This window comes from Centropristis striata, chromosome 8 (genome assembly GCF_030273125.1).
Source record: "Centropristis striata isolate RG_2023a ecotype Rhode Island chromosome 8, C.striata_1.0, whole genome shotgun sequence".
NCBI lineage: Eukaryota > Metazoa > Chordata > Actinopteri > Perciformes > Serranidae > Centropristis > Centropristis striata.
The window spans coordinates 26,535,885-26,557,592 of NC_081524.1; the positions used below are offsets into that span (position 1 = coordinate 26,535,885).

At 38.1% G+C, this 21,708-nt stretch overlaps 2 protein-coding genes across 5 annotated transcripts; both read right to left on the reverse strand.

The window, feature by feature from the left end:
* Positions 1 to 18: 18 nt before the first annotated feature.
* cnih4 (cornichon family AMPA receptor auxiliary protein 4) lies at positions 19 to 6,586 on the reverse strand. Its single transcript, XM_059339836.1, has 5 exons — positions 6,442 to 6,586; positions 5,459 to 5,527; positions 5,235 to 5,347; positions 2,942 to 3,082; positions 19 to 1,523 (listed from the first exon to the last, which is right to left on the reverse strand). Exons 1-5 carry the CDS (start codon positions 6,508 to 6,510, stop codon positions 1,496 to 1,498), a joined length of 420 nt encoding a protein of 139 aa, XP_059195819.1. The 5' UTR covers positions 6,511 to 6,586; the 3' UTR covers positions 19 to 1,495.
* A 3,226-nt stretch (positions 6,587 to 9,812) lies between these two features.
* preb (prolactin regulatory element binding) lies at positions 9,813 to 21,325 on the reverse strand. Of its 4 annotated transcripts, none has more exons than XM_059340000.1 (10): positions 21,153 to 21,325; positions 18,641 to 18,830; positions 18,208 to 18,406; positions 15,726 to 15,979; positions 14,522 to 14,602; positions 14,236 to 14,363; positions 13,946 to 14,119; positions 11,538 to 11,610; positions 11,278 to 11,437; positions 9,813 to 11,182 (listed from the first exon to the last, which is right to left on the reverse strand). In XM_059340000.1, the coding sequence occupies exons 2-10, from the start codon at positions 18,773 to 18,775 to the stop codon at positions 11,088 to 11,090; spliced, it is 1,299 nt and encodes a 432-aa protein (XP_059195983.1). In that variant the 5' UTR covers positions 18,776 to 18,830; positions 21,153 to 21,325; the 3' UTR covers positions 9,813 to 11,087. The 4 variants fall into 4 exon arrangements, with proteins under 4 accessions (XP_059195983.1, XP_059195985.1, XP_059195982.1 ...); XM_059340002.1 differs by lacking the exon at positions 21,153 to 21,325 and adding an exon at positions 20,995 to 21,146 and having other exon boundaries at positions 15,726 to 15,976; XM_059339999.1 differs by lacking the exon at positions 21,153 to 21,325 and adding an exon at positions 20,995 to 21,146.
* Positions 21,326 to 21,708: the final 383 nt, after the last annotated feature.

A 21,708-nucleotide genomic window follows, 5' to 3' on the forward strand; every position in this document is an offset into this window, starting at 1 on the left:
CTGGAAGTGTGGCAGGCCCTGTATGCATAAAAAGTCTCAGAATAGGTTTGAGGTGTGTGAGCACCAAGCTCAGTTCAGTTACTTACACATTATACCAGTTATTTTGGCATTTCCATGAGCTAAAGTATTAGGTGGTAACAACAGAAGCACTTCATTCCGTTAGTAATCCACCATCTGATGATAACTGCATAATAGTTTTCAATACACTTGAATACCATCGCAAACCACTGATTTCAACATTTTATTTTGAAAACAATTGATATTTTGACTAAATGTGTCAACTGGGGTAGTTCAGAAAAATGAAGGCCTAACAATACCATAGGATTAAACAGGTAGGAATGCCCTGACCACACCACTACATCAGCAGCAGATGATTGTACACGTATAAAGAGGTGAGAAAGTGGATGAAAATGATGTGAATCATTTGGTATGTCCTTCAGTCAGCAAATCAGCTATGGGAGATTTTGGTTCAACAGGGTTAATCAGTATCGTCTTTAAATCTTCTCTTAAAACTCACTTTTATCTCATTCATCTTTCTACCAATGATATTTTTTACTTTATTTACTTTATATTCCTTATTTTTACTGTAAAGCACTTTGTAACTTTGTATTTGAAAAAATGCTCTGTAAATAAAGTAATACTTTTAATAACTTAATGTTGGATTTTTACTTATTTGTCACCTGTATGCACTGTGCCTGTGTGAGAGGAAACATTGTGTCAGTAGTCTGTGCTCCTACCCAAAGAACATTAAGGAGTGACATTAAAAACAAACCAGGAAACCATTTCTACTGTCAATCTGATTCTGCAGCCTTGTTGTATGGATTCTAAATTAAATATGCCTGACAGGGACAAATGGCACATAAGTATTACTGTACTTTGGGGGGGGGAAAACAAGAAAAGGCCCAAGAAAAAAGGGAAAACTGACAGTGGAACAGGGTCTCAACAACACAATGCAAGTTGAGCTTTAAAGCACTAATGGCATTTTTTTTTAGAATTTGGCATTAGTGGAAAAAACACTCAGAGAATCCACCTTATATTTAGATAGTCAGAGAAATATTACTCTGCATTGTACTTTATATATGGCTGGCTATTTCAGTTTATTTTTGCATTAGGAAGCCTACTTGCTCTCTTCAGTGTAAAAATGTCTAATATTTGTTACAGCCACTATGTTAATGTTGTAATTCGTCACTGTTGCAAACAGAGGTTTAAAGGAAACCTCAATAATGATCCCCTTTACAATTAAACAAAGCGACTGGTAGAAGATTTTGTGATGATGATACTGAAGTCTGAAATGGTTCAATAATAATCTTAGAATTCTGGTCAAATCAAAACCCTGGGATTCTGACAACACAAATAACAGCGTAAACCTCAGTAGGACGACAGTGGTGGTAAATGTCACACTTCTGTTCTGAAAGAGTTTATGCATACAGTACAGGAGCAGGATGTATGTGAGGAAACAGCCTGGAGTTTGGAGTTTGGCAGCTTGTTTGGTGCTTCAGTCGTTGATCAGAGCCAGGATCATGCTAGAATAACAAGGGTGGAAAAGATTTGAGTTAAAACATGACTGATTGTGCACAGCCTCCACTGTCATACTCACCAGACACTTATTAGGTACACCTGTTCAACTGCTCGTTCATGCAAATATCTAATCAGCCACTTACATGGCAGCAACTCAATGCACTTAGGCCTCGTTCAGACTGCCAGCCAAAATCCGATTTTTAGCCCATCCAGAAAGGAACTGGATGGCTCTTTTGAAGTCTGAACAGTCACAAATCACATGAAATCCTATTTTTGCAAACCGGATCAAAACCACCTTTGGGAGGTAGTTTCAGATCGCATTTGGACAGATGCGTCTCAGTCTGAACAGCTCCAAACACTCAGATCGGTTTTGACTGTCCGTGACGTCACTCTACACGTAGCGCCGGCAGCGCGGAGACGAGGTGTCCACCGGCAGCCGCGCCCGACTCATGCGGGCCCGACGGAGGCGTCCATCCGCCCGGTTTCTCCCCTGGTGCGTCTGAGATGTTCTGCACCTCTACTGGACATTGATAAGGCCAATATACTGAGGTGACCTGCCTCCCTCATGTTTGTTGTTGTTCTTGTCGCTGTCGCAATTATATGACGTCTGACGACGTCAGACGCTCTGACGCCGTTACTATGGCAACTTGTCAGATCAGTCAATAATGTGGCCCAGTCTGAACAGAGCCATATCCGATTTGGACACTTGCTAAAAATAGTGTGGACAGTCAGCCCTAAAAATCGGATTTGAGTAGGAATCTGATTTGAATCAGATTCGCCTGCAGTCTGAACGCGGCCTTTGGCATGTAGACATGGTGAAGAGGACTGTTCAACCAAGGTCTGCAGATGAGCATCTTTGAACGCACAACATGCCAACCTTGAACCAGATGGGCAACAGCAGCAGAACACCACAAGGACTAACATGTCACTAAGTTCAGACCAAATTCGGCAGTGCAGCGAAATGCAAGTAATTCTATTCAATTGAGTGGGGGTAGTGGGTGGAGCTGCAGAAAAAAATGTGCAGAAAGACTAGCAGAAAAGTTGAAACAGACTCAAGTTAACCAGCTTTGGTGAGAAAGTACAGTAAACATGCCTGCCTCTATTGCTACCATAAGAAGGGGGCAACTTGGGTACAAGAAAGTTTTTAAAAATATGAGAGTAGAAAAAAACAAGCAGCAACAGAAGCTGCAACACAGTCCCTCTGTCTCATCTAGCTGCTGTAAAATGAATGAAGCTGCCTTCAAGTGCAGATAATGTCAGGATCAAAAACCCCTGACGGAAAACAACAGTCTTTTTAGTCTTTGTTAACAACATGAGTGACTCCCTCACCGCTGTGCAGCCCTGCAGCGAAACACCACACTGCCTGATGCAATATACACGCAGCCTAAATGTCAATGTTATCTTTAAAAGCTTTTGCACTCACCTATACAAATAAATGAAGAAGCAGAGCAGGTGGTAACCAAGTTTAACCATGGCCTCCTTCATGTGGGACTTGAGCTGACCGCGGTTGTGGATCTCAGTTGGGTCAAACAAGCCCATGTTTCCCATTGGAACCCTCACATACCTGCAGGGACAAAAAATAGAGTAAACCAAAGAGCCTGACAGCCATTGCTACTGGACAGTTATGGTGTGTTCACATCAAACGCAAAGCAAAACTTTCGTGTTGTGTGATTAGATACAAACTCAATGCAAAAATACTAATTTGCGTTGGGAAATGCTAATGCTACATATTCGCATGATATGAGGCTGTGTTGCAAAGGCCTGTCAGTTTTAAGATTCTCCTGCATAGCATAGCCCTAATCAATCTTTTATTTTTTTGCTTGTCGTCTGGAAATGAATTCAGATTCTTACATATCATGATCATGATCTGGATATTCTGGAATCCTTTTAGTCCGTTCATTGCATTAAATCATAGCAAAATGTGTTTATTTTGGTTTCATACCGCTGTATAACACACATTCATTCAGCCAACTTGTGACTTGCTGGAAATGGTGAATATATAATTGTTTGTGACACTCCAATTATGAAACTGCCACTCACCAGAGAGGTGCAGCTGAGACAGATTGTCTGTAGTTAATTTCCAGCTGAGAAATCCTGCACCAATCCTATCTAACAAGGCTCAGATCAGGCTCTAGTAGCACTGGATGTGGAGTTTCTGGAGAAGGCGGTGAATTCACTGAGCTGTGTGCACTTCAAGATCATGTTATGAACCCAGATAGAGCCAGAGGTGGGTAGAGTAAAAAACTGTACTCAAGTAAGAGTATTGTTACTTTAGAATAATATGACTCAAGGAGAAGTAAAAAGTATTCATCCAAATAATTACACGAGTAAGAGTAAGAAAGTATTCAGTGGGGAAAAAAGCAAATAAAAAAAAGAGTACTGAGTAACTGCTGAGTAACTTCTGCTTCAATAATCAGAGCATGAATGTTATCAAATAGACAAAATATAAAAAAGTAATGTGCAAATTTAGATAATGCCAAACAATATCCCTTTAACTTAAACCATAATCAATTAAATTATCACTATATCTACAAAATAAATTATTTTGTTAATTTAGGCAGACACAGATGGTAGCGCATGACATAGTTGTTATTTTTGATAGTCTGTAATTCTATTATAGTTTGAATGTGAAGCCAGGGGTGCTTTGCCTCTTCCGATCCCGAATCACACGCCGTTGTTTCAGCCATTGTTGTCCTTTCATCCTTTCCTGCGTGCCCACAGTGGTCACGGTGCAGCTGTGTATGTAACTGGGCACTGAGATTTTGTGTGCTGTCATGTGACTGCCTGGCCATGTTTGCTTAGTGGAACGGAGTCATGTGACAGAGCCTTTGGCAGAAGTCTGACAGAAATTAACAGACTGTGCATTGAATAAAAAAATGGGTAAAAAGAAAAGTAACGAGCGGAATGTAGCCCAATGTAACGACGTGAAATTAGCATTTCTTCTCCACAAATATAAGCAGGTAAATGTAAAAAGTATGTTACATTAAAACTACTTTTGCAAGTACAATTTATCCAAGTTACTTAATTGTAACAGTGTAAATGCAACGTGTTACTACCCACCTACATATCTGAGTTCCAAAGTAAGTACAAAGTAGCAATCTACAACAGCACGTCTTGCTCGAGTAATGTAAACACAAATTATCCCAGGTCAAACTTGCGCGAGTAATTAAAGGCAAAATTTGCTTCCCCTTTGGTGTGAACACAGCATAGTACATACCTGAGGAATACTACAGGGGTGTAATATGGATAAAATGTTGATAGTTTATGTAGTTTGTAAATTATTCATATACATTTAGTAAAATACAATATAAACATATCTAAATGATTTGTAAGTCATATCTATCCAAGTCTAACGTTCAAACTGGGAAACTATTTTTTGTGAATATACACTCTTTCTGAATTTAATGCTTTTGGTTTTCACATCATCCCAGCTTTTTGGAGTCAGGATTGTAACAGAATATTTTATATTCCATGAAAATTCAACTGAGAGATAAAATAGGAATGTCTGTTGGCTTATCTAGTGAATGAGATATCTAAGAATCTAGTGTTGCCATGAGGTGGTTCTGCTCGATGATTTAGAATATTGTTTTCAATTCAACGGATAATTAAGAAATATCTATTCTATCTTAACTGAATATCTATCGCCATAACACAACCCAGAAGAAGTGCATGCCCTCAGAGAGACAATGCAGGAAATTACTGCATTGTGAGCATACCTATAAATGTTCCAGGCTGCTACAGGCAGGTTGAGGAGGAAGATGAACCAGTGAACTGAGACCAACATTAGCATCGTGGAGAGACACTGGCCCACCATCTCTGGAATTACCCACTAGAAAAAGAACATACATAATCATAGATCAGAATACTAATAAACTTTTCTCAGGTTAAAAAAAAAAAAGTCAAGTATGTGTATGCCCACTGACATCACTATGTCACTTACTTTGTTCAGCTTGGAGCAGCAGGCTCGAGCATTGATGTAGTCACATTCTAGATCAGACAGGGTGATTATCTGAATTATAAGTCAAGTTGCCACAAACAATGCGGTGATAATCTTGCAAAAAGAAAATCTTTTTTTTCCAAATCAGTGTCTGTATCAGCTCTATTCAACTGGGCAAAATAGGTTCAGAGCATACACCCTACAAGAGACTGTTACACATCAATTTGGATCAAACAATGGGCCTCATGCACGAACATTTTCATATCATCTTAACTTTCTATTACTTTATAAGTTATAATATCTACAGGATTTTCGAAACCGCTTCAGAGTAATTAAATAAACAATCCATTAGTGATAAGCCATGCTACTAGTACTAGTGAACTACTGGTTCTTTCACGGGACCCAATGAATATAATTTGCACTTAAAGTGACTTTTCCTTCATGTATGCCAAGAACAAAAGGGGAATCTCATTAAATAACGCTAATTTGCCACAAGAGTTGAATATAGTGTTATAGCAACGATAGAGACAAGAACAATTTACAAGTTATTGTCGTATGAATAACTTTAAGGTCATTAGTAGCCTAAATGCCTCACAAATCAACAGTAATGGTCACATATTTTGAGCAGACAAGTGGCTGTATCAGTAAGAGAGGTAACTTAGCAACCAAATATTGTTTTTATCACCTAGTATGTTAAGTCGATTCAATGTATACCTTTCCATATAATAACGGGTTTTATGGTTTTCTTTAACAACACATTGTAATTCAGTGACTCTGCTGTTTAAACAGGTTCATCTTAACTGAGTTTACGCTAACGTTAGCCTGTCACGGCTAACCGGTTAGCTAGTCACACTAAGCGCCATCAACAAGACATTCACTTTACTAGCATGTAAAAAGGAATTCATAGGTGCTCTCGGCCACCTGACCGCTTCAAAGGGTTACCTCGACACCCGCCGAGTAACACATAACACATACAAAAAGGATACAAAGTAGACCGAAAGGAAAATAAGTGCACAGCAGTCTACAAGTGAAAGAATGAACACTGCCGCCTCCATTTTTTCTTCTTCTTCTTCGTCTTCTTCTTCTGCTCAGTTGTTTTTTCTTCTTCTTCTTCCCTTTTTAGAAGCGGATGGCATCATTCAAGTTGATTTACTGCCACCTACCGGTTTTAAACTAAAAGCTCCACTTCGAACAAAATACTAATATTACTACTTCAAGGCTACTTCTGTTAATGTGTTTTTTATTTATTTATTAACAGCAAGTTCTTGACGCTGTGCGCCGATATACTCTATTTAAAAAAATACATTTTATTTTAGAAAACACATATACAGACAAAAAAATAAGTAAAGTAAAATAAATAAACAAGCAAACAAATAATACATATAAATAAATAAAACAAATAAATAAAACACCGACAAATTTAAAAAAAAGTGATAAAACAATTTATTAAGAAGAAACATGTTACCGAAAAAATATTGAAAATAACAACAGTGGAAAATATGTATCACTAATATAGTGGGTTTTGTTGCCTTCTCATTGTTTAGGCTGGTGCTTAGTGAAAAAATTCTAAATTAGGTTTAGAGTCCGCCCATTTTTCTTCTTATGGATGTGAAATGTTCCCAAAAACAAATAAAAAACAAGCAGTACTGAACGGGCCCTCGCAGTACACGCGTGTCGGGGCATGCTGACGTCGTGGTGTACATTTACTCAAGTACTGGACTTACAGTAAAATTTTGAGGTACTTTTATGTACATTTTATGTAACTTTATAATTCTACTCCACTACATTTTGAGACGTATATTGTACTTTTTATTCCTCTACATTTAGCTGACAGCTTTAGTTACTTTTCAGGTCAAGATTTAAAATGAAAAACATGATACATTTAAAATGATTACCCATTTTTATAAATTAAACCACTTAAAAGTTTATTTTACTTTAGTAAAGGATCTGAACACTTCTTCCACCACTGTCTTTTTGACTTCTTTACTTTTTTTTTTTTTTTTACTTTTTTTAACATTTTTTTTTATTTATTTTATTTTATTTTTTTATTTTTTTGTTTTTTCTGTGCTCCTGCGCTTTTTTCCCCTTCTGCGCATGCGCGGTTTTTCTGAAAAATGCGCGTGCGCAGAAACGCCGCGCATGCGCAGAAGCTGGAAAAAGCCGCGCATGCGCAGGAGCACAGCAGGGCCGCGCATGCGCAGAAGCGCAGAAAAAAATGTTTTAAAAAAATAAAAAATAAAAAATAATTTTTTTTTAAAAAAGCTAAAAAAAAGTAAAGAAGTAAAAAAGACAGTGCTGGAAGAAGTGTTCAGATCCTTTACTTCAGTAAAAGTACTAATACCACACTGTGAAATGACTTCACTCTGCTCATTTTAACTACCTAATAAAAAAAAATAAAAAAACATGAAAGTGGTTTAATTTATAAAAATGGGTAATCATTTTAAATGTATAATGTTTTTCATTTTAAATCTTGACCTGAAAAGTAACTAAAGCTGTCAGCTAAATGTAGAGGAATAAAAAATACAATTTATGTCTCAAAATGTAGTGGAGTAGAAGTATAAAGTTACTTAAAATGTACATAAAAGTAGCTCAAAATTTTACTTTAAGTCCAGTACTTGAGTAAATGTACATAGTTACTTTCCACACTTAAGGCAATGAAATTCATAGGGGTGGTATAGATTGGCCCCTGTAACGCACACACCCCGACGGCAACCTCTCATTGAAAAATAAAAACTCAGTCAACCAAATTGTAAAGTGGTCTAGCAGACTGATTGGTGCGCCACAGCCCAACGTGGAGTCCTTGTACACAAAACAATTACAGCGCATTACTGGTTCAATTCCATTGCACACAGAGTTTCAGCTCCTCCCCTCTGGGCGTAGGTTTACAATCCCTAGGTGTAGAACAAAAAGACGCAAAAACAGTTTTGTCCCTGCTATGCTTTGCACAGGTGTTTATTTATTGTTGCTTTTATGTATGTTTTTACTATTTCTATACATACATTTTAATCTTTATCTACGTTTTTTACAGCCAAAACAAGTTTTATTTTATTTTGCTGTTTTATTTTGTTTATTGTTCTGTTTCCCTTTTTTTTGCTATTCGTATTTTAGTTCACATCAATATCTAAGTATAGTCTGGACCTCTAAGAACTTTTAATAATTTTTAATTTAATTTTTTTATTTAACTTGCCATTTCTTAACTCCTACTGTCTTAAGTTGAATGATGTGTGATATGCTCCTCTTTTGGGTGTGTGTATGAGGACTCTATTTGTACCCAGAGGTAGATTTTGTTTGCAGTATGAAGTAAATAACATAGATAAAAAGATTAAAAAAAAACATGATAATGATAATGAATTTCATTGCCTTAAGTCTTATGGTCTGGGCACAGTGCCAAATATTAAATTAGACTGCCACCAGAGCGCCACCTAGGGGCCGATCAATAAAACCTTCTAGGGTTATCCTCAGGAGGGCATTGACAATAAGTATAACAAGTTTGGTGTTAATCTGACCAACCGATTTGGAGATATAAAATACTTCAATTTAAAGAGCGCCACCTAGTGGTCATCGGCCAAAATTTTGCACAGAGCCTCAGGGGCTCATGGGGAAGTAGGATCTTGAGTTTCATGTCATTCAGACACACCAATGTGGAGAATTAAATAAAAATTATTTTAATAACTTTTTGTTATGAGGGTCCATAGATGCTGTGTGCAAAGTTTGGTGCAAAACGATGAAATTGCCTAGGAGGAGTTCGAAAAAGTATGTTTACGACATTTTGCAAATATGCGGAAAAAAACTCTGGGCGAAAATGGGCGTGGCCTATATCACGAAATTCAGCACAACTCAGTGAACGCGTGGATATAAGGTTTTTGAATGTGCGATAAAGTATGTGGGAGTTATTAGCCAAAACGCACTTTCGCCAAATTGTTCGCCAGGTGTGACTTATATTTAAAGTTTCATGAGTTTTGGGGTATGTTCAGGCAGTGAAAAATGCGATCATTTGGGAAGAAGAAAAAAAAAATCATTCAAAATACAATAGGGACCTCGCAGGTCGTTGCCTGCTCGGGCCCTAAAAATGTACAAAATGAATATCCTTTACCCTCAGAAGGGGTGAAAGTTTAGTTTTAATTTTTATCCTTGACATGTATTCTTGTTACATACATGTTCTTTGTATATCTGAATTAATTTCTGAAGGGTTGTGTTCTGTTTTGTATGTATATGATTTTCAATGATTGGGGAAAAACAGGATGAAGAAGACAAATCGTTTTGCTATCAACATAAAGGTGACAGGTCAGTGTTGTCTTAACAATTTGTTTCCACTGCCCACAAGTGGCAAAAAAAACAACAATCAGTCATTGCATGCTTTTTACTTCATTTTTTTATTGTTGTAAAGTTTATAGACCAGACTGGATTGCAAAGCATAAAGCACAGAGACCAAAAGTGATTTTTTTCCTTATAATCTACCTTTTTTAATATTGCATTTCTTCAATCAAGTTAGTAGCGATTATATGGGCATCATTTTAAAAAAATGTATTCACATTTTTGTACATCTGCTAGGCAACCTTTACAGTCATTGTTTAAATTAAGTCTTCATAAAAAAGGGAAATGTCCAACTCTTACTGTAATAACATTTACATTAAGTTTACACATCTCCCTGCTTCTTATATGCTTATAGAAACTTATGTTGTTTTGCTGATATACACCGATTTCAAAGAATTGGGATGCTGTGCAAAATGCAAAAAAACAACAAAAAAGTTAATCAGTTTAAAAATAAAATTCCATGTTTGTACTATATTCAATTGAAGGTAGGTGATGTTTCTTTTTTTAATCTACCGTCTTCACAGCACACCAATTCCTCTGGAATCAGGGTTGAATTAAAAAACAACATTATACTGGGGCGCCCCGGTAGAGCATACGTCCCATGTACTAAGACTGAGTGCTTAACAGCAGCCTGGGTTTGATTCCAACTCATGTCACTCTCCCTCCTTTCCTGTCCACCTTCAGTTTTACTACCTAGACAAAAATATTCTTAAAAGAAACAGCCCTCACACAGAGAAAAATGAATGATGTAATATTTGAATGACAGTCCTTTACCAGAGGACTGTCCGCTCTCTGCTGCCCACTACCAGATACAATGTAAAACATAAAAAGATGTTATTCAGGGACTAATGGACAATTCAAAGTGTCTATGTGTAAACAAAAAATAAAACGAGACACATTAAGAATCAACCATTTATATAGTTTTACATTCTTCCTTAAACATGTCAATAAAAAGATCCCAGACTTTAAAGATTAATAAACCTGAACCCTTCTGCTCTCCACCATGAATCCGAATAAGATTAAGAGTAATTGGTATAGATCAACATAAAATCTCCCAGTTTATCCTGGTTTGATTCCACTGGGTTTACAGGTCTGAGAGGAACAACCCTGAGTAAGAGCTGAGGAATGTCAGGGCACCATAAAAGCTGTTCAGAGTGGGCGCTGCAGCTGGACCCTTCATAGGCTCAGCTGGGAGATGTGATGCAGCACTCAGAGGTTTTGATGTTGGACTGAGGGCTGCTGATGTCAAGAGTGAATAAGTCATGTGAAGATGTTTCCAAGCTCCATAAACCCTGACCTGTGACAACACTTGCATGATTTAAATAAATCCTGGAAAGAGGTACTGTAGGAGGACGATGATCCCCACAACCATGAGGCCACAGAAGAACAGCACAAGCCAGATAGGAAAGGATCCTAGAGAAAATGGAAAACCAAGGACCAAGGTTAAAGGGTGAAAGGTATGAAGCTGTTATACATGGTCTGAGTGTGTTGACTGAATGATGACTTACTTTGGTTGGGGACAGCATGTATTTGACAGCGACTGTCCACAGCTACACTCAACATGGCTATTTCATTATTCCCTTTGATATTTTTGCCTTTCAGCACGTCAGGCAGGAAGGCCAAGTCTGTCACAACAATGCCATGGGATTCCTGCACAAAATACAGCTTCTACAAGCACAGAGAGTAAGGACAGGTTATCATGATACAGCAGGGCTGCTTGGTTAATTCCTGCTCCCTTCGTTAAGATGTGTGCCCACATTATCTTTACCTGTAGGGAGAAAGCGATATAGATTGCCACTGAGCCTGTCACAGTTCCAAGGCCAAGAAAGGTGCCAGAGTCACTGTCAAAGACAAGGTTCAAGTTAATATCATGATGTGCAGGGGAAGACTTAGTCTGACCAGTCCAGCCTCTGTGAGTTGTCTTGAAAGATAATCTACAACAGATGTCTATCCAAGTGGTAACAGAAGTTACATCTTGCTGACTCACGTTAAGATCTTAGAGGTTCAAATAGGTGGTCTGGTGGTTTAGTTTGGGGTCCAGCATTCCATTAAGTGTACTGTGTGAGTTCACAAACATGCAGGGGCTGACCACGACAATCTGAAGTATGTGGTTCTCTAAGCATGAAAAAAATAGATTTCTGGGGCCGTATTTATAAAGCTACCCTGTACAAATACATTGGTACATTGGTAAAGAAAAGTTATTCACAAACCACCTTAGCCCCTAGTCTTTCTTCCTAACTGCCAACTGTACACAGATTTGGGGTTGAGGGGACAGTGGATTTTTAGGGGGAGATAGCAGGTCAACAGCATATGGCACCTAAAGTGGTGTACATCATCTGGTAGTGGGCAACCTGGGGATCTGAAGTCATTTTGCTCTAGTCATGGTCAATATGGTCAGGTTTGAGTTCCTGAAAACACTATTTTCCACTTGGCCTGGAGATTGGTGGGTCACTTGGATCATCCATAACCCGTTATCAAAATATAATAACAATCCTGTTCGTGCTTAGGTACATCAGCTTTGTGAGACAAAGGGATGAAGCAGTGCCCTTACTTATGTGCCAGCTGTCGTATTGTAGCGTATAGCATAATAAATGTGCTTTTTACATTGTAAACTTCCAATAGTTTTTTTTACTGCCTATGGGCTTACTTGAGAGAGCTGGTTTATATGTTGTAAGTAATACATTACATTACATGTCATTTAGCAGACACTTTTGTCCAAAGCGACTTACAATAAGTGCATTCCACCTGAAGTTGCAATCTGCCATTGCTGCTGTCACTAGCATTACAAATGTATGAGCAACCAGCAGTGAACTTAGTCAACTTTAACAAACAATGCTAGCATTAGTTTAGGTGGTTAGCAAGATATTAACCACCAACACTCTTTTAAGATTTAATACCTGAGACGGCCTTACTATAAAACTAATGTTGTATGTTCCGGGTGTTACAGTGAGGGAATTGACGTCATAAGTACCTTGTGGACTGACAGATGGTGTTTCCATTTGAATTTTGAAACAAAAAGAGTGTGGTGATATGTAAATGTCAATGCAATAGACTGTAGGTGAGCTGTTTATGCCAAGTTATTAAAATAAAGACACCAAAAAACAATGGCATTTTTAGTCAAAATTACTCAAACTGAATTGAGGATTTCATTGACATTTTGCAAGAAAATTATGCATTGAATTGCCAATTACAAAATGCATTGCCATTTGAATAAAGAGACCAAAATATTTTTATAGAATTTAAAGCAACACAAGTGACTATGTCAGTTTAAAAAGACAGATGACAAAAAAATAGCAGGCAGTTTATACATACTAGGAATCATCAGTATCAGAGCTCAGTACCTATTGGATCGGATTACCACCCCTAGCTATAGTATACACGGACATCTCATCTTAGAATATCGTGAAAAAGTTCAATATTATATGAGAAACTCATATATTATAGATTCATTACACATAGAGTGAACTATTTCAAGCTTGTTTTTCTTGTAATTTTGATGATTCTGGCTTACAGATAATGAAAAGACAAAACTCAGTTTCTCAGAAAATTAGAATATTACATAAGATCAGTAAGATCAGAAAATTAGAATATTACATAAGCAGAATGATTTTAAACTCAAATGTCAGGCTTCTGAAAAGTATGTTCTATACACCCAATATTTGGCCCATAGACTCCTATGGGGTTCAGGTCAGCCCAGTTTGCTGGCCAGTCCAGCCCAGTAACACCATGGTCACTGAACCAGCTTTTGGTGCCTTTGCCAGTGTGGGCAGGTGCCAAGTCCTGCTGGAAAATGAAACCAGCATCTCCAAAGAGCTTGTGGAAGCATGAAGAGCTCTAAAATGTCCTGCTAGATGGCTGCTATGTTGACTGTGGACTTCAGAAAACACAGTGGACCAACACCAGCAGAGGACATGGCCCCAAACCACCACTGACTGACTGTGGACTCACATATTGAACTTTTTCCACAATATTGTAATTTTCTGAGAAACTGAGTTTTGTGTTTTCATTTTCTCTAAGCCAGAATCATCAAGAAAAACAGGCTTGAAATATTTCACTCTATGTGTAATAAATCTATATAATGTATTAGTTTCACTTTCTGAAATTACTGACAAAAAATATTGAACTTTGTCATGATATTCTAATTTTTTCAAATGTACCTGTAAATGTATGAGTTACCTGACGGCCAGACAGGAGACAACTTCAGTGTCAAAGGGAGCTGTCAGCATGGGCAGGAGGCTCTTGCCATCCCACTTGGTGAGGTAGCAAGGAGGAGGTTTTCTGTCTCGTTTATGGGGGATCTGGACTGTATAAAGCCTCAGGGCATCTTTTTGGTCTTCTACCTTCCCAAACCTGAAATACACATAAATACAATCATGAAGAGTCATTGCCATATTATCCATGTTTTATACGGTAAGGTTAACAGCTGGCATTCTCTTTCAAAGAAGAATTTTTCTTTTTCTTTTTACCTGCAAGCCATATATCGATAAGTCTTCTCAGCTATCTGAGGCATGGTTTCAAGCCATTTAAGACTCATAGACAACTGGCTGCCACTCCATACGCTGCAGGAGAAATCTCGGCCAATAGTCACCAGGTGCTGCAAGAGAACACAAAATATATTTATTTGTACCTTTTAGGAGATTCATTTTTTTATTCTGTTGATATTTTCTTCATTTATACACACACACTCTCACACACACACTCCAGGATTGCCCAGCCTACATTAAATATTCTCATGAGGTGTCAATGCTTCACCTTGTTCCCTGGACTCATATCCAAGTCTTCAATCTCCCCCTCATGGGCTTTGAAGTCATACTTCTTCTTCAGGGATGGAAACTGTAGAAGAATCAAGGACATACAATCCAAATCAAGTCATCAATGCATATGCCCAGTGTCCAGTTAGGTCAACTCATGTATATTTGTAGCTGAACCCATCATTCAATTTGGTTTTGATAACACAAGTTATTACCTATTTTATGTCTGATGGAATGAAGCAACAGTTCAACCCCTGAAACTTGGGATTGTGGGTGGGGTGGATTTTCAGGGTGAGATAGCAGGAGCCTCAGGCATCAAAACATGTACAGCTTTCTTACTCACACAGTACATATGCAAATGTACATATGCAAATGTATTTCCACATGTTTCAAACTGTGCTCATGCCAGGTTCTGCACATCTTTCTTGATATGTCCCAATCAACCTGAATTTAAGTGCACATGCACTAGCCACCAACTGCCCTAGCTGCTCCAGCTAACCCCTCGCTGTCCACAAAACAGCAGCAAAACAATCTGCTGCACGGTGAAAAAACCCAAATTTTTCTGCATGCGAGAATGAAGTGCTGATTTCCGAGGAGTAGACAGGACATAGATTCATATAACAGCATACATAATAATTCAATAGCTTACACTGTACACGTTTCCTCCAGGAAAACATGACCTGCCAGATGGCGACCCCTACTTGGTTGGCTCAGTAAGTACATGAAACACACCTTAACCCAAAGGTTACAGCTGATGTTACAAACCAGTCACACCACATCATACATGTCTGTAGCACATGCCAAAATCTACATTACGGACAGTGTCCCAGGGTCTTCCCTTCCATTGTAACACTTAAGTACTGCAACTAAATGTTTTTACTTTATATTATTATTATCCTAGAGGTCAAAAACTGGCCTTAAACTGCATGGTACAGCATAAAGTGGGAATGTCTGTAAAGGCGAGATTGGTAGGTACTAATAGAACCCATTTCATCCAGATATCTTGAGGTCAAGGGTCAAATGACCCCTTTAAAAATGGCCACTTCAGTCTTTCTTTTGAAGAAATAGTTTCCCATCTTCCCGACAACATGGTTGCTACCAATGGATTCCTCAGGTCTTCTAGTTTCATGTGATATCAATTTCTTTCAAGTACAGTAGTTTTAAAACTGTGCTGTAAGAGGTTAAAATGAAAAGAACATCTTTACCTCCCACACTCGTATGTGTCCATCTGTGCCACCTGTCAGCAAAAGGCTCAAGTCAGGGCTGAACCGGACCACCTTTTGGAGTGGGTCCTTGGGGTTCAGGTCTGACTGCACTTCAGCCAAACTAGTCACAGAGATATGAGCCGTCTCATCCTTCATATCTGACATGTCTCCAGATGCTGCAGCTTCATCCTCTCCAGCTTTGTCTTTCTTCCCAGCTCGTCGCCTGGCATTACCCTGCGCCGCGCTGCTCCCTGCTGCACAGAACACACTCATTTTTATGAATAACAAAGACTGGATTCATAAAAAAACATGGGATTTTGTGAACAAAGACATATTACTACACATATATTTAGTAATATATGATACTGACATTTTCTGAACATCTGATAACCAATAACTTCTATGGTCTATTTGAGTTGAACTGTTACAGCTACATTAATTTTCCCAGGCTACATTTAACTGTCATGCTTAGTACAGGAGCACTTGTCTAAAAGCACAGCTTGATTGGTGCCAGTTTTATTTTAGTACGTATATAGCAATACAAGAGACTGTAGTCACTGAAAGAAGCATACAAATAAATCAAATGAAATGTAGTATTAATGTGATATACTCCAGCAGAAATGATTCGATAAACAATCTAATTGTAATCTTTCCAATTCCTAACACTGATATACTCGTGATATATACATACCACACGCAGAGGGCATATGTGATACATTTGAATGACAACCGGTTCAAACTCAGATTCGGGGAGCAGACGAGAGCAGTTATGGTGTCATATTTGAGTCATAAGTCGCGCGTGCAGATGTGTTATCGCTCATAAGCACTGACCAAAAATTAATAAAACGTGTCTCAGTATTTTGTATTTTTGTTTAATTGGCTTAGGCACTGTGAAAATGTGCCTATGTGCAGCGCTCAGGTCCAAAAGCCTGCTGTCTGAAATCATGTTGACTAAAATGTTGGTGACACTATTATGTAAACGAATATGCAAGTAAACACAAAAGATGACATCAAAGCCACCATCACATCTAGGGGAAATCACAACCTCGGCTGCACACCTAACCTGCTATAAAACATTTTAACTTCAGAGGATCAGATTAAAATTCATCAATAGAACGACCACGTTTGTCAGAATTAGAAGAAGAATGTTAGAAGAATGTTATTTTGCACAACCATGTGTCCACCCTGGGTTTAAATTGGCCTTCAAACAAACAGGCAGTTTACTACATTAGTATTAGTATTTTAAAGAAGATACAATATAAATATTTAATTTTAAAATATATTTAAAATATTTAATTTTAAAATATTTTCCATCACTGCAGTTTAGATAACATGAGGCTACTTTGTGAGTATTGAAACTTTTAAGACTTAATAAGTTGATAATTGTAAGCAGGAAAAGATACATGCTGTTATTTTTAATAGAACAGCTCACAAAGTCAGCTCAGTAAATTATAAAAACAATATTTTAGTCAGACAGACCTTTTTTTAAAGCGCTTCTGAATTTTTCCTCTTATTTTTCCTTTTATTGCAATTCCTTTGTTCATTGCGAAAAAAAAGAGCATGTCATGAAAAAAAAGGATAATCTTTCCTTTTGCCACACTCACTGTACACTACCAAATATGCAGAAAATTCCAACTGTACTTAAAAAGGCCAATATAATAACTTATAATCTTAGCCTCACTTTGGACATATACAATTTATAATATTTGGACATTATTCCAGCCACTTCCAGTCACTTTTTGCATTAACCTAATTTGCCTACAGGCATATCATTTAATGCCATATTACTGCAGATATTGAACTTATTAGAGATGGTCCGATCAGGTTTTTTGGGACCGATACCGATCACCTAAAGCCTCACCGATCCGATTACCGATCAGAACCGATCAATCACACCCCCCCATCAATTCATCCACTCCTGCACAGGCCTATAGTCTTTCATTTATGTTAACCTTGTAATCATTTATTTACTAGATTCTACTAGATTACCTTGATTGACCTTTATTTACTGCATTCTGATTTTTCGATCGATCATTTTTTTATCATATCGGGCCGATCCGATCAGTTGCCGATCGGTCCGGCGTCATCCCTACAACTTATGCTTCAGTTAATGCTGCACATGCCTGGGTAAAGACTGTAGAAGCCGCTCCAGTTGATAACCAGTTCCCTTCTATCAGTTATACAGGCACTTGGTGTACATTTTCAAAAATCTATATTGTATTGTTTATCATCTTTACTGGTTGATCTCTGGTGGAAAGACACTGTCTGTCATACATATTTTTGTGAATCTCAAAGACCAAACTCCTCCCTTCAACCATCACTACAGTTATAGAACAATGTAATACATTTCAAAACTGGCACATTTAAAATATGCTGTGAATAATGAATAAGCCACCCATCAAATCAATGTGATTATGTAACATGATTTTGATGATCTTTTTAATGTAGCAGGTATATTTCAGATTGTGGAAGTAAACCTCACCATTTTTATCAGCAGCTTTGTCTTTTTCCTTCTGTGTGCAGTGTTTAAACTTCATCAGACAGCAGGTCCCGTCCTGTCCTGCAGCAATCACACCGTCACCTATGGCCATGTTCATGGTGGCGCGTGTGTCGGTATCATGAGAGTGAAGGAGACTGGCACTGAACTGGTGTTCTCCAACCAGCTGGAGATCCAGGAATTGCTGAAACACAGTCATGATATATATCGTTATAAAGCCAGATTTCCATTCATACACTGAGACTTAACATCATTGCATCATACCCTCTTCTACTGTGGTGGCTCTGAAAGCTTAATGCACCACAACTTAAGAATACTGCATATGTGTTGCAGTGCTGCAGTGCAGTGAACTTTAAGGGCCACCATAGCATCCTGTTAAACAGTTCAATCAGGAAAACAGTTGATCCTTAGTTCTTACCACAGCATTCTTTATGCCGGTCCTGGAGCTCCCTCCTCCTCCTGCTGTGATCACCAGCCCTGTTCTAGGGTCCACTTTAATGGAATATAGTGGAAAGGGGGCTCTGTACAGATCTGGCACTTTCCTTTTACCCATAGTTGCTTTGCAAGTCACTCACACGTCTTCATAAAACCTCTGCATTCAACCACACCTGTGGAAAGCAAAGAGCATTAATTTATGTGCGACATCCTCTGTCTTTCATCTACAGTGGTCCAGTGAGTCTGCTACAAACCCCTGGAACAGCAAGGTTTAGGCATGAGCAAGTTAAAACACACAACCATGCACTATATAGAGTGAATTCAGACTGGGTACTCAAATTGTTCATGACCTTATCCTGTGACACTGGAGGACTATATGTACCAATGACAAGAATGCAATGAATGCATAAACATATTGCATATACAGTGGCCAGTCACTGTTATATAAACATGACGATGAGATCTGTACAAAGGAATCAATGAAGCAGCATTTGTGTAATAATCAACTATAACAGGGATGTAACATTTTGTTGACATAACCAATAGAGTCAATGCTCAAAATGCGTTGACATCAATATATTGAATCGACCAGTCTTTTTTGTTTGATCTAATTTGTATTTGTCATTCTCATTGAGTGCTCATTGAAGTTAGCAGGGGAGCTCCTGCCACTGCAGCATGGCACCATTTATCCTCATGTAGGCTACTGGCAGGGCAGCTATGGTGACACTGAACTGGTTGTTAAGAGAGACTGAGTTAGCAGGAACGCTATAGCTCCCTCTGATGTCCTCAGACTGTTCTGTCTACACTCTTGGTGATTTACATAGTTTCCTGATGGACAGAAACCTTTACTTGTGGTGGAGTTTTCCAAATTATATTATGACTTTCATCCTAGTTCACTGTCAAGCTGCAGTCAGCTTTGACTTATGCTATGCCAGCCAAGGCTGCTTGGTCCTATGTTATCAATGTTTAGTCCTCGCCATGGCACGAAATGTGGTTTAATATCCTCAAGTGAGGGGGAAAGGTTTTCAGAAATGACACCATGCCTGCTCTCTCTGTGTGGTGAATGGTTGATTCTCCTGGGCCAAGAATTTAAAAATATTTTTTTTTCAACATAAGTCATCCAGTGTGTCATGAGTTGTTATTGTTTTAGAGTTGAGATTGATAATTTTTCCAATACATACTTGTTGCTGAAGTGATGCTACATGCTAACTGCTGTTAACTGTAATGCTAGCTAGCTGATGTCAGTGAGTTAGCTGTGTTAAACCCGAGTTTTGGAGAACTCACTAGGAGGAGGAGGTTTTAAGCATGGACAAGAATTTTTTTTTATCATAAGTAATGTAATCATCACAAATGCATGTGTCCAGCTGTTCACATTTACAACAGCACTGTAGAAGTGGACTGCATTCTGGATCTGTGGGCACGTGTTATCTCAAGAAATAACAATTCTGTGTAACATTAATGTTGGTTTAATGTGGATCAGCTATTCTCAATTTAGTGACAAGACACTACTTTATACAATGACATACAGTTTTAACTTTGATGAAATGGTCAATTAGATTTCTTTGAAGGAAAATAAATCATTCAAATTAATCAATAAAATAGTCGATGGATGATTCAATAGAAAAATATTCAACTGTGGCAGCCCTAAACTGTAAAATAGAAACTGAAAGCAAAACTAAAGCAATACACTTCCAAAACAGAAAATACTAGTAGATACAGAATGTTTGTCTACTGGATGCTAAAAAGCTGATCATTGCCACAACAGAGCTGTTTGGGTAGATCCTAAAAATGAGTCAATCAAAGACTCAATTGACAGCAATTACTCTGTTGTTGTGGGGGGAAAAAAACACTTTAAAAATGATTAATAAATGTAGACAATTTCTTTTAAGAAAAATATCAAACATTCCCTGGTTGCACCTTCTCCAATATTAGGAATTGCTAATTTTCTCTGTGCATGAAATATCTTTGGGAATTTGAAAAGATAAGACATCTGGAAACATCATTTAAGCCACCAAGAACATTTTCACAATTTTTTTTGTGTTTTATGGTCCAACCAACTCATTCAAAAACATATTATTTAAATACAATACAATGTATGGTTTAGAAACTGAACCCATCAATTGATCAGAAGTTACCTGGGCTAAACACAGTCAGCTTTGTGGGATAAATACATGTCACTGTGTGTGAAAACCCTTTCTGTCCTGTAGCAACAATGTAACACTACGTATTATTTATACTATTATTATTATACTACCCGCTTAGTGTCAGTTAGCAATGTGTCAGTATCGTTTAGCTGTAATGTTAGCTACAGTTAGCACTAAAGCCTGTTAGCCCTACCTGTCCAACCGGCCCGGTTTGTCTGTCGGTGTTATTATATCAGATAGCTACCTAAGTTCAAAGCCAGATTTTTTCATAGTGGTATATATCTGACAAAGGGTTGTGATGAAGGGCTAAGAGTTAATAGCTAGTAGAGAACAGACCGAGTGACTTCCTACCTAGCTACACGTCAGCAGCATAGCTCCAGAGATACTAGATACAGCAGAGATGGCTCAGTCAGCAGCATAGCTCCAGAGATACTGGATACAGGAGAGATGGCGCAGTACAAGCTTCGCCAATGCTATGAAACCATGCACACTTCCTGTCTGCTAAGTGGGTGTGGTATTGTTAACATCAATAATAATGGTTTTATATTTTCACATTTTATAACTTCAGATATTTCCGCAGCTAACAGTCATATTTAGCAGTACGACATGTAGTTAGCTAGGACGTTCGTAGACGTTTTGACACAGTTTAGCAAACACCACTTGTTCTCGCGAGACCGTAACACCTAATACCGTAACAAGCCTCGCTTTGTCGCCAGATCTCGCGAGAGTGAGTTGCGAACAGACAGGTCTCAAAGTTGATTTTCTCCTCATGATTTGTCCCTCAAAAAAATTGCCATTTTTGTGTCAGAATGCTCAGAAGACGTGGCTTGTGAAAGATTCGTAACTCTGTGACAATATACAGAAAAATAAACAAAATAAAACAGCAAAATAAAATAAAACATGTTTA

What these genes read in the sequence shown, in the direction of transcription:
- cnih4 (XM_059339836.1), bottom strand. Translation starts at nt 6,510, where the DNA reads ATGGAGGCGGCAGTGTTCATTCTTTCACTTGTAGACTGCTGTGCACTT. An exon ending in TTTTCCTTTCGGTCTACTTT is followed by an intron (nt 5,528 to 6,441) that starts GTATCCTTTTTG and finishes CTTATAATTCAG; the next exon opens with ATAATCACCCTGTCTGATCT. An exon ending in TTCTTCATTTATTTGTATAG is followed by an intron (nt 1,524 to 2,941) that starts GTGAGTGCAAAA and finishes TTGTTATTCTAG; the next exon opens with CATGATCCTGGCTCTGATCA.
- preb (XM_059340000.1), bottom strand. Translation starts at nt 18,775, where the DNA reads ATGGGTAAAAGGAAAGTGCCAGATCTGTACAGAGCCCCCTTTCCACTA. An exon ending in ATATGAGTCCAGGGAACAAG is followed by an intron (nt 14,364 to 14,521) that starts GTGAAGCATTGA and finishes GTTCTCTTGCAG; the next exon opens with CACCTGGTGACTATTGGCCG. An exon ending in GTCTCCTGTCTGGCCGTCAG is followed by an intron (nt 11,611 to 13,945) that starts GTAACTCATACA and finishes TGTCTTTGACAG; the next exon opens with TGACTCTGGCACCTTTCTTG.